Consider the following 15,536-nt stretch of genomic DNA (forward strand, 5'->3'; position numbering starts at 1 on the left):
TAATAGTATGTTCTTGGCAACTGAAACACATGCCCTATGACAGAGAAGATGAATGATCCTGTTACAAAGTTTCAATTGAATAAGGACTTTGACGGTGAAGTCTGTATGCTTTGTAAAGGAGAGAGCTGAGCCTGGGTCTAATGTAAGGTCTAGATATTTCCATACACTGGTGTTATATACATCTTACCTATGAGATCTACTATAAGAACTGGGCATAGAGAAAATCATAATGTTTGCCTACTTGTGGGTTAATAAAGAGTCTATTAGAGTGGGACCATTTGCAAAATCGGCTGAAGTCCTTTTGTACTTTGTTTTTGAGGTTAACAGGAGAAATGTATCATCTGCATACATACCAACTTTAAGTGAGGCACTTCACTGGGAAGGTCATTGACAAACATGGAGAACAGCAATGGTCCAAGACCTTATCCTTGAGGTACATCAGTACTGAGTAGTCCAACAGATGAAGTGTTACTCAGAAAACACCAGAATGATCTATTATACAGGTAGCTTCTGAACCATTAGATTACAACCATAAGAATGAGAGCATCACAACACTAGAATCGTAAGAATGACATCATTGCAGCACTAGAACCTTAAGAATGACAGCATCGCAGCACTAGAACCTTAAGAATGACAGCATCGTAGTACTAGAACCATAAGAATGACAGCATAGTAGTACTAGAACCATAAGAATGAGAGCTTTGCAGCACTAGATCCATCAGAATGAGATCACAACATTAGAACCATAAGAATGAACACATCAGAGCACTAGACAAGTATGACAATCAGAACCATAAGAAAGGGAGCATCACAATATTAGAACCATAAGAATGAAACCATCACAACATTAGGACCGTAAGAATGAGAGCATCACAGCACTAGAACTGCAAGAATGAGGATATCACAGCATTAGAACCATAAGAATTAATGCATTATACATCACAACTGTGTGAATGAATAGATCACAGCATTAGCAGTACAAGAATGAATGCATCCCAGCAGTAGGATAGTGAGAATAAATACATCCACATTAGAATTGTAAGAATGACTACATCATACCATTAGGACTGAAAGAATGATTGCATCATGGTATTAAAACTGTAAAAATGACTACATTACAACATTAGAACTGTAATAATGAATGTATCACATTATCAGAACTGTACAAATAAATACATCACAGCATTAGAACTGTAAGAATGAATGACTCACACCATCAGAACTGTAAAACTGATGCATTACAATTTTAGAACTGTAAGCAAGAGTTCATTAGAGATGTAGGATAGGAAGAAAGTAAACATGTAATGCACAGAGACTGATGCCTGAAAGTAAGGTTTATTTATTTTGTTTTTATTGTTACACAGGTTCATAGATTCACAGCAGGTTACTAGGCTAGCAGCCCTAGCCATGTTAATCCCAAGTATCTCCATTTGTTCTTTTTTAGGTAGTTAAGAACAAATTTATGAACAGAGAGGGTCTGTGATCAACACTGGCTACCCTTGTCCATGCCACCCCAAGGGCGAATTTGCAGTCTTCCATCCAACTAACTAGGGTGTGTTTGGATACGGTCAGTGAGGTGCTCTGCTTTACGTGAATAGGGAGTCTACTCCAGAGAAACAGCAGTCTCTGGGAGACGTATGTGTCTCTCCAGCATCATGTGTTAATGTCACAAGCTAGGTTGAAATCTCTAGAGTGAGAGACTCTTGAGCCATTTGACTTGCGGATGTGCAGCATTTCCATTAGGGCAGGGTTGCAGACTGCCCTATAGGCCCAACCACAAGTCACCTCTCCGCAGTGTACAAGATGCAGAGTAAAGTGAAAGGGTTTTCAGCCTGTCCATGGAGGTGATGGTTTGGAGTCCTTGTGTTTTCTTAGTAAGAAACCTCGTAGGTCTCTCCAGCTGCTGCAGGTGTCTGATGAGATACATGCAAAAGGATGCATTATACTCTATTAGTGGTCTGATGAGGGTCGAGTACAGTGGAGTTATAACATCCCTTGACCTGGATGCTATGCCTTTGCTTATAAGGTATGCTACATAGAAGGCTTTCATTACCACTGTGGAAACTTGGTGGTCAATGTTCAGATTGCTATTAACCTGTGTTCCTAAGTCTTGTACCACTGGGTTGGAACTCAGAGGGATGCCGTCAATATAGTGATTTCTACGGAATTTCCATTTTGCAAAGAGAATAATAATGCATTTTTGCATTTAGTTTTAGACCATGGCTTTGGCACCAATCATTTGTTTGTGTTAGCCCTTTTGGTAATATGCTGACACTGTTGGGGGTCTCAATGATTGCTCCTAGTTTGCAATCATCAGTGAACTTGGTGAGCCAAAGGCCATCATACCTCTGAGAAACAGATAAACAGTAAAGGGCACAACACAGACCCCTGTGGTACTCCACATGTGACGGGTCTACTGGTGGAGGTGGAGTCACCAATTTTGACAGTGCGTGTTCTGTTGGTGAGCCAAATGGTTACCCATCTAGTAAAATAATGGTTAATCCCTATCTGGGTAAGTTTCTCAATGATGCCAGAGTGGGGAGTTGTGTCAAAAGCCTTGGCAAGTTCAAGACAGGCTGTGTGCACTGTCTTACCTTCGTCTATGGCTTTGGAGAGATTCTCAAAGACGTCTACCAGGTTTAATAAGCATGCTCTACCCGAAGGCAAACTTGAGTTGGGTCCAGTGTTTGGAGGTCGCCTATTTCCTTGTTGATAAGGTCCATAATAATTATTTCCATGTCCCTGCAAATGAGGCTAATTAGACTTATGTGTCTGTAGTTCCTAGGGTCAGTTGATGCCCCCCCCCCCCTTTGTGCAGGGGGATTACTGTTGCTGTTCTCCATTCTGCAGGCACATAGCCAGTTCTCAAGCTATGATTAAAGAGAATGCCAAGTGGGTCTGCTAGTTCTTATTTTAGATTGTTTCGTAAACAACCTGGGATATTATCTGGTCCCACTGAGGCCATACTTTTGGACTCAGCAAATGCAGAGATTACCTGGTCTCTAGAGATACTAGGCAGAGTACTGGTGTCAGGTATACTTTGAGATACGGTAGGTGGGGATAGGGGGTGAAGTTTGCACTGAATCTGTTAGCTAGGCAGATTGGCAATATCTTCCTATGTAGTATGAGTGATCCCATCTATGACCAGTTCAGCACAGAGCTGGGCATTCTCTTTTAGACTTTGGATGTAGTTAAAGAATGTCTTATGATTATCCTTGGCTAGGGATGCGATTTTAGTTTTGTAATTTGCTTTAGAAGACTTTACAAGACTTCTGAATTTTCCTGTTTAGGCACAGGAGGGAACTCTTCCTCTGCAGAGTGATAGCCCTCTTGCTTTTGGAAAACAGTTTCTTCCTGTTGTTACATAACCTGTTTATTAACTCTGTTTATAATTAAATTCCACCACGGTGGCTTGTTTTTATGGGAAGATCTGGTTTTGATCTGGTCGGGTACAGCACAGTTTATGCAGTTGCTTAATTGTTCATACAAGACATTTGCATACACTTCTGCATAGTAATCACTGGTGTCTGCGATTGTGGGTGGTATGAAGATTTTTACACCATAGCTTAGTACATTGTAGTTAGCTTTGGTGAAGTTTATCATTTTTGTTCCTGTCAGGGTGTCAGTTCCAGTAGTTACTTCAAATGAGACTGATTTGTGGTATGACTTAACCAGGGAGGGCATCACTCATGTAGAAGCATAGTGACCCCCCATGTTGGTGAGTACTATGTCCAGAACATTAGAGCCCCTAGTGGGGGTGCAGACTACCCGTTCCAGAGCATTTGTGTTAAAGTCCGGGAACCGCTGGGTGAGTCTGGGTTTGCTCATGTATGTCCCCCAGTCTATGGAAGGATAGTTGAAGTCTCCCATGACTAAGGTGTTGGGCTGTAAAGTGAGGGATTCCAGTAAATTGAGGTAGGTAGTGTGCTTATCCTTGTTCATTGTGGGGAAATCTATAACTAGCAATGATGTTGTATGGTACTTTTCCAATTGTTATTTGGACATGGAGTAGTTCAAGAGAGTCATGCTGTTTGACCAGTCTCGAACTGTATTTGGTTTTAATGAAGATGGATACACCTCCACCTTTGGTTCCGTCACACTCATTTTGAGGTCTGAATGTGTGGAAGGCATAGTAGCCTTGCATGGCCTGGGTGCTCCCAGCAGCCTTGAACCATGTCTTGGTAACTACACAGACGTCAGGCATCCTTCCAAGGTGAGGAGTGCTTCCAAGGAGAGCAGTTTCATGTTTAAACTCCTGGCATTAAGCAACATGACCCTGAGCTTGCCTCTATTAGATTTTGTTACGCTGAAAATGTTGTTGTTTTGACATTGCCTAAAAAAAGGCACTATGAGGGAGGCAAGGGCCTTTGCCAGTATCCGAACGCCTAGTCGTGACAAGTGCAGGCCATCTCTAGCAAAGTAGTAAGGTCTGTCTACCATATCCTCCCAGGCTGACAAATGATGAATCCTCCTGGAATGACACCAGAAGCTGAGCCAATTGTTGAAGTCAATAATTTTTTGTTTACATTGTGGCATCATCCTGGGGGCTGCTACAACATATATGAGATATTTCCAGCGATCATACATCCATTTTCAGTGTGGATCCTATGGCAGACACATACATAGCATATTTCACAAGTGCAATAACTAGCAGGTACAATAGTGCAGCAGAAGCACTGTACACACATCGTCATATGTTATTCAAAATAAATAGAGAGTAGCAAATGCTAACTGAAATCAAGAGTTCCATGCTTTGTACAAATTTTTCTTGTCAGGTCAGAAGGCTGGATAATTGTCTTGCAACATTCTATTTATCACTTGATGAGTTAAATTTCTCAGAAGTAAGAATGTAATACGCCAGCATGAAAATACATTACCTGCCTGGTTAGCCAGCGAATCCATCACAGAAGGTTTGCCCAGGCTTGGCCGCAATCCTGAAGCAGTGCTACTTCCAGGATTTGGCACATCACTTCGAGGAGTTGGGGTGCTAGACTTCAAACCTGGCGTGCCAGCTTTTTCATGCTGTTACCATAAAACAGAGTAAAACAACTATTATTTTCAATCAAATACCACTACACTATCATTTGCAATTGCAGCTGGGATAAAGGGCACCTGGGTTCTTAATACTAAAGCCAATTTCTATAAATCTAATATATTACACACTGGTAGTAACAACTTCATCTGTTGCCAAGATGAAAACCTGATGAATATTTCATAAGACTTTCAAGGTTATTAAAAACAGAGCGCAACATGCTAGCAAAAGCCAAAACAAACAAGTATAGCTGCAATTTTATGTTGCAACCATTTTTAACATTAAAAGTATAAATATTTACTGAAAAATATAGGCCAGCAAGTCTGGTAAAAAGCTGTGTTTTGAAGGGCTTGAATTTGGGAGGCACATCACAAATGACAGAATGTGTGCATGTCTCTTACCACAACTAACCTTTGGGTACTACCCATCAACATCATATGTAAGTCACAATGCAATTACATGAACCCATAGCACATACATAGTATATAATAGCAACAGCAACTGCCAGCATACTACAGAAACACAGCTTGCAAAGCCTTTATTGTCCTCTTAAATTGTCTTTTGGTCTCATGCAAAGATCTATCAGACTAAGGAAATTCAGTTTTGCACACACATACATGGACTGTACTGCCAAAGATGCAAATAGAGCAAAATAAAACAGGCTGGGCAATACATGCTGGAGATAGAATAGTTGAGCAAAATCTTACCATAACAATATATGTCCTTCTCCTCTATGTTGTAGTATTCTTAAGATGAGGGAGATCTCCGCAGCAGGGTATGTTGGTCATAAAAGTGATGTATGCATGCATCCACCTCAGAACTGACTGCCCCAGGAGGAAGCCAGCTTAAGGAAGGTAGGGTATGACAATCCAAGAAAAGGAATCAGACCACCAGGGGGAAGGAAGGAGGGATTGGAATACTGCAACAGAGAAGAAAAGGACATCTATCACTATGGAATGATTTTACACAACTATTCTATGTCATTCTATTCATCTGTTGCAGTATTCTTAACATGACGGAGAACATAAAATCTCATGGAGAGAGGGTGGAAGAAGAGGAAGTAAAGCTCTCCAGGAACCCATGGGTGTGTCTCTAGCAAACCCTGCTCTAGACTTAGAAATGCCATTCAATTTGTAATCTTTAGTGAAAGGTACATACAGAAGTCCATGTAGCTGCTTGCAGAAGAGAGCTAGTCTCCAATCCCTTGAAGAAGTCACCTGACAAGGCTACAGCCCTAGTGGAAGGGGCCTTTACAGAAGCAGCAAGGGTTTTACTGTGCCTCACATAGCAGAATTAAATAGCCTTAGAAATCCAAGTACAAATAGTCTGCTTGAAGACAGGCAATCCCAGAGCCCCAGGGTGATAAGAGACAAAAAGATGGTCTGATTTCTAATTGCTTTGGTTTTGTCTAAGTAAACTCTAAGTTGTCTATGCACATCCAGGGTGTGCAACACCTTCTCACTAAGATTTTAAAGAGAAGGAAATAAAGTAGGTAGCTGAATGCATTGGTTGAGTGACAATTCATTGATTACCTTGCGCATAAAGAGGGGTTGGGATGCAAGAACACACGGTCTTTATGGAAAACCAAAAGGGGGGATACACTTGCCTGGCTGTAGTGATAGCTAGGAGAAGCACAGTTTTCCAGGAGCAATGTTTCATCATGTGAAGTGTTGCCAGAGGGAGCACTGGGATAGTGGCTGATGAAGCTGGCTCAAACGGAGGAAGAGTCAGTTTTTCTAGCACAAAATTAAGATCCCAGCGTGGAGGAATAGGTTTCATGGGAAGTCTAATGTGAAGGATGCCTTTAAGAAAGTGTTTAGTCTCAAACCTGCTAGCTAGAGAGGTGGAGACAGAGGCAGACAGGCAGAGATAGCGGACATGTGGGCTTTCACTGAAGAGTTGGCTAAGCCAGTATTGAGCAATTTACACAAGCAGGATAGAACCAGAGGGATTTCCACTGATAGTAGGTCCTGGTTTCGACATCAGATTGAAAATCTCTTTCACTTGGCTAGGTAGGATTTTCTGGTATTGGGTTTCTTGGCCTCCTGCAAAATCCTAAGCCCATCCTCCGAGAGCAAGTGTCAAAGGAATTAAAACCCTATCATCCACAGAGTCAGCTAAAGGGTAGACAAGTGGGGATGGATGAGAGTTCCTTTGTCATGTGTAAGAAGGTACACCCCCCTGAGGTAACTTGTGGTGAATGCCCTTGGCTAGATGCAGGAGATGGGGGAACCAATGCTGTCTTGGCCAAAAGGGGGTCAACAGCAAGATTTCTGGTTTGTCCTGCTGAATTCTGAAAAGGACTTTTGGAAGGATCGGAAAGGGGGGGGGTGCATACAGAAGCATCCCCTTCCAAGAGAATGAAAGGGCATCCACCTTCTAGTCCAGAGAATGAGGGACTCTGCCACAAAATTGTGGAAGTTGTTTGTTCATGGGAGAGGCAAAGAGATTTACTTGAGGAATACCCCACTGGTGGATAATGTCCAGGAACACATCCCTTTGAAGCACCCATTTCTGGGACTGTGTCAGAGACCTAATCATGGTGTCTGCCATTGGTTGGATAGGATGTACACTGCCTGGAGTGTCACCCTGGATTGGACTGCCAGCTCCCACACTTGGGAGTGCCAGCCTCCATAAAGAGTAGGATTTGGTTCCCTCTTGCTTGGTCACATACCAGAGGATCATCATATTGTCTGTGAACAGTTTTACAGTCCTGGGAGAAACAGTGGATGAAAGCTTTGTATGGCTAGCTCCTCTCCCTTGCACTGATGTGTTCCCTTTGTTGAGAGGGGGACCACACCCCTTCAGCTTTCAAGTTTCTGAAATTAGCCTCCATCCAACATCTGAGGCATCTGTGAACAGCTCTTGAAATGGAGGTAGAGGGTGTGGGGAGAGTCCTCGGTTGAGAGAGAGTTGTTGGATCCAACAATGAAGCCCCCTCTTCAGACAGGGGATGAGAGGAACAGGGAAGTCTAGAAGGTATGAATGCTGCATCCAAACAGACTTTAGAAACCACTGATGTTTCTTCATGTGAAGTATTGCCACAGGGAGCATTGGGATAGTGGACGCCATGAAACCCAAAACCCTGAGGAACTCCCTGACTGAAATGTGGTAAAGAGCAAAACGTTTCTGAAGTAGAACTTGAGGTTCAGTGCCTTCTGAGAAGGGAGGGAGACTCTCGTGAGGTTTGTCCAAATCCTGCACCCCAGGAAGATGTGATCCTGGGAGGGGCAGAGAATAGATTTTTTGCAGTTTATGGTGAAACCTAGGCGCTGCAGAAGAGAAATGCCAAATAAGCATGTTTTGCTCTAGGATCTCTGCAGAAGTTGCCATAAAGAGGTGAATGTCTAAGTAAGGGAAAACATAGATGCCCCGAAGCTTGCAGTAGGCAGTCATAGGTGCTAGACATTTTGTAAACACCGTTGGCATGGTAGAAAGTCCAAAGGGCAAGGCAGGGAAGTGAAAATGCCAAGAAGCCACAGAGAACTGTAAAAACTTCCTGCAGTTGGGGTGGATGGGAATGTCTAGGTATGCATCTTCGATATCCAGGGAGGCTAAGGAGGCTTGAGGCAGAATTAGAGGGAACAAGGTGTGAAGAGTTAACATACAGAAGGTGGGTACCTTCAGAAAGGTGTTGAGATTACAGATCTAAAATGGGCCTTCCAAGGCCATCCTTTTGGGGCAACAGGAACATTCTGGAGTAGAATGCTCTCCATTTTGGCCTTGAGGAACTTCCAGAATGGCTCATTGTCTCCACAGGTCTAGAAGTACCTGAGGAAAGAAGAGTACTTGTTCCTTTGGTGGTTCGGGGGTGCCCCTGAAGGAAGGCAGAGATTCCCATACCAGAAAGTATCCTTTCTGGATGATGAAGAGAACCCAGGAGTCTTGAGTTATGCTTTCCCAGACTGGCAGAGACACAGAGAGGTGCTCAGAAAGTGGAATGCGAGTGGGGCAAATTAGACAGTCAGAGGCAACCAGGCTAGTGTGGAAAGGGCAGCTTCTGAACTGGATTTGCAGGGGCAGCCCTGGACTGTTGAGACCTCCCACCGTCCTTTTTTGTTTTAGATGGAGGACGGGCATGCCTATATAAAAAAGCAGTTTTTGCTGGGTAACTTCTCTGGAATTTAGGTACTGGAGAGGCAAAAATGTGCTTCAGTTCTTGCATCTCTTTTCCCTTTTCCTGCAGAGATTTAAATAAACTAGTAGCTGCAAGACCAAATAAAGTGGAATTGTCCAAAGGGGCATCCATAAACTTGGACTCAACATCCTCTGGTAATGTTAGAGTATTAACCAGGAGAATCTGCAGAAGGTTGTAGTACCTTTTTTGGACTTCAGATACCCCAGTGCTATCCCATTTGAAATGTTAATGAAGGTCTCACCAAAGGAGAGTTGTTCCATGGGTGAATCAGTTCCATTGAAGTCGTCCTCTAGGGAAGCATAATCTAGAGGGGAAGGGATCTGTGAGGAGTAGGCCAGACATTCCCCTTCTGAGGGGGCTTTTCATCTGAGGAAATCTCTTCCCAGACTCTGTTTGTGGAGATGCTGTGCATGGTGGTGCAGGGATTGAAAGCCCAGTGGGGGCTTAAGGACCATAAGGCTATATGTTCCCAGTCACTATGAGGTTCCTTCGTGGGGACAAATGTTTCATTTTTTGCTTCTTCTTTTGGTGAAGGTCTGCCCTATGTAATACTGAAGGGCTGGATGTAGGCCGACATTCAATGATACCGGATTGAATTTCCTCCTGCACCAGGATCCGAGGCATCCCTTTAGGGCCTTCGCTTATAATAAGCCTCAGTTCCCCCTGTACATCCTAGACGGAAGCCTGCTCAGGCGGCCTCAACATCGGGCTCGGCCTGTGTTCTGGAACCAGAAACCGAACGCATCTCCGGGTTATCATCCACCTCAGGAGACAGGTCCATATGAACAGCTTCAGGCCTTGGCTTTTTGGGCTTCTGCTTAGCGACCGACTTGACCTCTGCCCAGAGGATCTCTCCATAATGCTTTTCACTAATGACTTCAAGCAATGTTTTTCCCAAGTAAATGTCTAAGGAGGAAAGCTTTCTTCTAAAGGTCTTGGGTATAAAAGGCCTGGTATATGGGACAGGATTTGTAATCGTGGGTAGGCTCTAGGCAGAACAAATACTGAAGATGGCTATCTTTATGTGGAATTTGTCTTCCACACTGGCATTTGCCTTTTTTTGGATGGCATGAACCCTACCACTAAACAGTAGTAAAAGATACAAGACTTCCCCAATAGAGCACTTATCTGAGAATTTTCATAAACCGCAAACAGCTTGGAGAGCAGACCAACATTCAAAGGTGGCATCCAGATTGGCGTCAGAGAAGTTCTCTGAGGTAGATGCGTGCACACATCACTTTTATGGCCGAAGTATGACAGCAGCCTACATACGACTTACCATACATCCTACAGTAGTAAAAGACTTTTGTATATTGTATGATGTCGTGTTGCCTGCTGCACATATCTCCCTCATGTTAAGAATACTGCAACAAATGAATGGCAGGACATCGATCTGAACACATACAACAATATATGAGGAAGGTCTGATGGAAATGGTAGAGAGGAGATTTAAAATTGAAACGTGCCACATACATCCAACATTGGGAAAGTGGCACGTTTAAAAGAAAAAGTACAGTTTTGTACCTACCATAAATGTAGATGTTCGAGGATTCCATTGCTGCAGTCCTTACTATTGGGTATAGTCCGCGTCCAGTCGGCCCGAATACCAGAGTATAAGGCTGACGTCGGTCAGGGCGCATTAGACTGACGTCAGTACGTCAGGGTACTAATGCGCATGACCGACGTCATATCCTCAGTCTTTTCTTGCCCCAGATGTCAGAAGACCCTAAAAAGACAAGTCCCAAAATACCTGCACCAAAACATGTACAATATATACAAGAATATATACAAAAATATAAGCATGTAAACTCACCTACACAACCACCCCTAAACACAGAGGGAAGGAGGGAGGTAAATTGGACTGCAGCAATGGAATCCTCGAACATCTACATTTATGGTAGGTACAAAACTGTACTATGTTCTTCGTTTTCCATTGCTGCAGTCCTACTATTGGGTAGAATCCCAAAGCAGAGGTAAGGGAGGCTGGCAAATCATAAAGAAGTAGGAGCTGACAACATGCCTTGCAAAACAGCTGTGGCAAAACCAGCCCTAGACTTAGAGTAGATAGGAAGGTGATAATGCTTAGAGAAAGTATGCACTGAACTCCAAGTAGCTGCTTCCAAAATATCCTTAGTTGCCACCCCCTTAGAAATGCTGTTGAAGTGGCAGTAGCCCTAGTGGAATGAGGCCTAATCCCAGCTGGAATCTCCTTGCCATGATGGGAATAACAAAATGCAATGCAAAAGCCAATCCACCTAGAAATAGTTTGTTTTGACACAGGCTTGCCCTGTGAACTCAAAGCAAAAGAAACAAACAACTGCTGAGACTGCCTAAAATCCTTAGTCCTGCTTAAATAATAACGCAATTGCCTGTGTACATCTAAAGTGTGCAAAATCTTTTCCCCTTTATTTTGAGGGTCTGCATAAAACGTAGGCAAATGAATAGTTTGGTTTAAAGCCACACTAGAAACCACCTTAGGCATAAAGGAAGGATTAGTACGTAATGATACCCTATCCTTATGGAAAATCAAAAAGGGCTCTACTGCCATAAGGGCCTGTAACTCAGACACCCTTCTTGCAGAAGTAATAGCCAACAGAAAAGCAGTCTTCCATGACAAGTATTTCAATTCAGCAGTAGCTGCAGGCTCAAAAGGTTGTAGAGTAAGTTTTTCCAACACAAAATTGAGATCCCAAGCAGGAGTAGGAGCTCTACAGGGGGGTCTTATATTCTTTGCCACTCTAAGAAACTGCTTGAACAAAGGATGCGAAAACAAAGGTGGGTCACAATCATAGTGAGCTGAAATTGCTGCAGCATGAATCTTAATGGAAGAGAAGGACAAACCTTTGTCCAATAACTCAGTAAGATATTGAAGAGCCACACTCAAATTAGGCTCAGAAATCTCCAAATTCTTTGCTGTACTCCAAAATAAAAATCTCTTCCATTTTTCTGCACACTCTCCTTGTACTAGGTCTTCTAGCTTCCATAATCACATTTAAAACTTGTTGAGGAAGTTGAGACCTGCTGTGTTTCAACACAGAATATGCCAGGCTGTTAGATGAAGAGAGTGAAGCTTGACATTGAGCAGATGACCGTCCTTCTGAGATAACAGATGAGGAATCAGAGGTAAAGGCCATGGAGGCTTCTTTACTAGACTCCGTGAGTAGTGGGTACCAGTGTTGCGAGGCCAATCTGGAGCTATCAAAATCATCCTTGGCCTGTCTTGTCTGACCTTTAATAGTACCTTTGGAAGAAGAGGCAGAGGTGGAAAGGCATACACATGAAGGTTTTTCCAACTGAAAGACAGAGCATCCACTTTCCAAGCTGTGTGATGAAACCCCTTTGTGCAATACTTTGGCAGCTGGTGGTTTAGAGGAGAAGCGAACAGATCTATGTCTGGAGTTCCCCATGACACTGTCAATTTCTGAAATACATGAAGATCCAGTTTCCACTCGTGGGGATCCATGATTTGTCTGCTTAACACATCTGCTAAGGAGTTCTGTGCTCCTGGCAGAAACCTTGCCTGAAGAGTTAGTTGCAAGCTTAGCGCAGTCTCCCATAAAATCATTGCTTGCCTGCATAGAGGGTAAGAATGTGTTCCCCTTGCTTGTTGATGTACCACATGACAGTTGTGTTGTCTGTTAGAATCAACACCTGCCCTGGAAGAAGTAACTCCTTGAAAGCCATTAATGCAAACTGGACTGCTAACATCTCCTTCATGTTGATATGTAGATGCTGTAGTCTGGCAGGCCACTTGTCTTGTATCCACTTTCCATTTAGATGAGCTCCCCAAGCAATGTCCGAGGCATCTGTCGTTAAAATCTGACTTGCCTCTGGCCGGGTCACAGAGAGTCCCTTGTTTAGGTGACATTCCTGAGCCCACCACAAGAATTCATTTTGAAGGCAAGGTATTATTTGAATGACAGTGTCCAAATCCTGGCAGTGCTGTGTCCATACATTTTGAGATACCATTGTAGCTTCCTCATATGCAGTTTGGCATTGGGAAGCACCAGAATACAAGATGCCATGAACCCTAATGCTTGAAGGACTGTCCTTGCAGTCAGCACGGACTGATGAGATAGTTGATGGAAGTAAAGTGACAGACTCTTTTGTTTGTCCGGGGTTAAAAAGGCCATCTGGGCTGCTGTATTCAGTCTCACACCCAGAAAGCACATGTCTTGAGAGGGTACTAGACTGGACTTTATTTCGTTCACAGAATACCCTAGGCATCTTAGCACTGCTATAACATATTCCAGATGCTGTAGAAGGTCTTCCTTTTCTTGAGCCAGAATCAGGCAGTCGTCCAAGTAAGGATAGATTTGAATTCCTTGAAGCCTGAAGTAAGCTATCACTGGAGCCAGAACCTTTGTGAATACTCTGGGCAGTAGATAAGCCAAAGGGCAATGCAGAGAACTGATAATGAGAATTTCCAGCTCGAAACCGCAGATACTTCCTGCAACTTAGCCTTATAGGCACATGAAGGTAAGCTTCCTTGAGATCTAAAGTTACCATCCAGTGATCTTTGCCCAGCAGAGGTAAAAGCTGTTGTAACGTCAACATCTTGAACTTGGGAATGTCCAGAAAAGTGTTGAGGAGAGCTAAATCCAAAATTGGTCTCCACGTGTTCCCCTTCTTTGGTACTAGGAACAGGCGAGAATAAAATCCTAGGCCCCTTTCTGATACAGGGACTGGCTGAATGGCCCCCATCTGGAGTAACTGAGAAACTTGCTTGTGAGCCTCCTTTCTTTGTGGAGGAGGAACGTCTGGCATGCCTTTGAAAGGGGGCATTGTATGGAAATAAAATCTGTAACCGTGGTGAATGATATCCAACACCCATTTGTCTCGAGTAATTAAATCCCAATTTTCTTTGAAAAGAGACAGTCTTCCTCCCAAAGGAGCTGCCAGGCGAGAATCTACTGGCAGCTGAAAAGACAGGTCATTGGGTCTGTTTACGAAAGGACTGACCCCTGCCCTCACCAGAAGTCTGAGCAGGTGAACTCCTGTTCTAGGCCTAAAAGAACCTTGAGCCCTGCCCCTACCACGTCTAGACCTACCCCTAGACTGGGAATCATAAGCAGGATATGTCCACCCCTTAGCAGGCCAATTTCTACTAAACTTGGTGGCTGCACCTGCAAAAATCTTTAACAGTTTGCATAGACTTAGCTTTGTCCTCCATTTTCTTTAAAACTGCTTCCACAGGCGATCCAAACAACACATCAGACTGTAAAGGAGCATCCAAAATTCTTGTCTTAACATGCTCAGCTAAATTCTGATCCTTCAACCAGGCATGCCTGCGAAGAACAGAACTAGTAGCAGCCACCCTCGAGGAGGCCTGTACAGCATCAAAACCACATTGCAAAGAATGCTTACCCACTTGCTCAGACACATGAACCAAGTCCAGCAACTCTTTACACTCAATACCTTCCGCCAAAGCATCCACCTTAGATTTTAATTGTGAAAGGAGATAATTCTGATATTTTAGCATGTGAAACTGACAATTCAACGCTCTCATGGCTAGAGTGGAAGAAGTATACACTTTCTTTCCCCACCTATCCAAGGCCCTTGCCTCTTTATCAGTGGGAACAGGATTTTTAACCACAGAAGCCTTAACACCTTTAGGCCCTTGAGAAATAGTTTCTGGGTCCGCCCTAGGACTCTTAAACAAATACTTATGAGCTTCGGGCACCCTATAATACCTATCAGGCTTAACAGGAGCAGGAGGCAAAGAGTCAGGATTCAGGAAGCCTCTGCAAAACATCTTCCACCACATTCAACACAGGAGGAATAGCTAAGAGCCTATGCTGGGGCATAAACAAGAATTCCCTAAGCCTTTTCCTGGAATCAGAGTAATCCTGGCCTTCCCATTTAAAGTGCTCCCTCATGGAATGCAGAGTCTCTGAAAATGAGAAATCCTCAGGAGGAGAAGCTGTAGGAGTGGAATCATCCACATCAGAATCAGAATAAGTAGGATACTCCTGCAAGTCTTCCAGAAGACTCTGAAGCCTCTGAACACTGTTCAAAACTATCAAACTCGGTTCCACCCTAGGCCTCTTATCAGGCGGGCATAGAACCTCTAATCATAGTAATCAAATCTTCTGCCATTTTAAGCATATGTTTCTTAGGTACAGAACCCGAAATGCTAGGAGAAGCCCCCACTGAAGCTGAACTAGGCCTACCTCTCAAAGAAGTTTTGGCAACAGAAGGAGAGGCTCTAACTACCTTGGGAAGAGAGGGAAGAACAGTTACCTGAGAAGCCCCTCAGCCTGGCCTACCTCCTGAGAAGGCACATCCTGTAACAGTAAAGTTTCTGCCTGAGACTCCATGGAAACTCCTGGCAAAACCTCTGGCTCCACTGAGCCTTCTAAAGAA

General features: G+C 43.6%; 1 protein-coding gene across 5 annotated transcripts in view; it reads right to left on the reverse strand.

Moving 5' to 3' along the window:
• Nucleotides 1-15,536, reverse strand: part of TLE1 (TLE family member 1, transcriptional corepressor) — a 592,599-nt gene that overhangs the window by 122,941 nt on the left and 454,122 nt on the right. For all 5 annotated transcript variants that reach the window (XM_044060888.1, XM_044060886.1, XM_044060887.1 and 2 more), the window contains one exon: nt 4,878-5,022. In XM_044060888.1, the coding sequence (XP_043916823.1) occupies nt 4,878-5,022 (145 nt within the window). The remainder of the gene's footprint in view (nt 1-4,877; nt 5,023-15,536) is intronic.

The sequence above is a fragment of the Protopterus annectens genome, chromosome 2.part0 (assembly GCF_019279795.1).
Source record: "Protopterus annectens isolate FY-2018-M chromosome 2.part0, PAN1.0, whole genome shotgun sequence".
NCBI classification, from domain to species: domain Eukaryota; kingdom Metazoa; phylum Chordata; order Ceratodontiformes; family Protopteridae; genus Protopterus; species Protopterus annectens.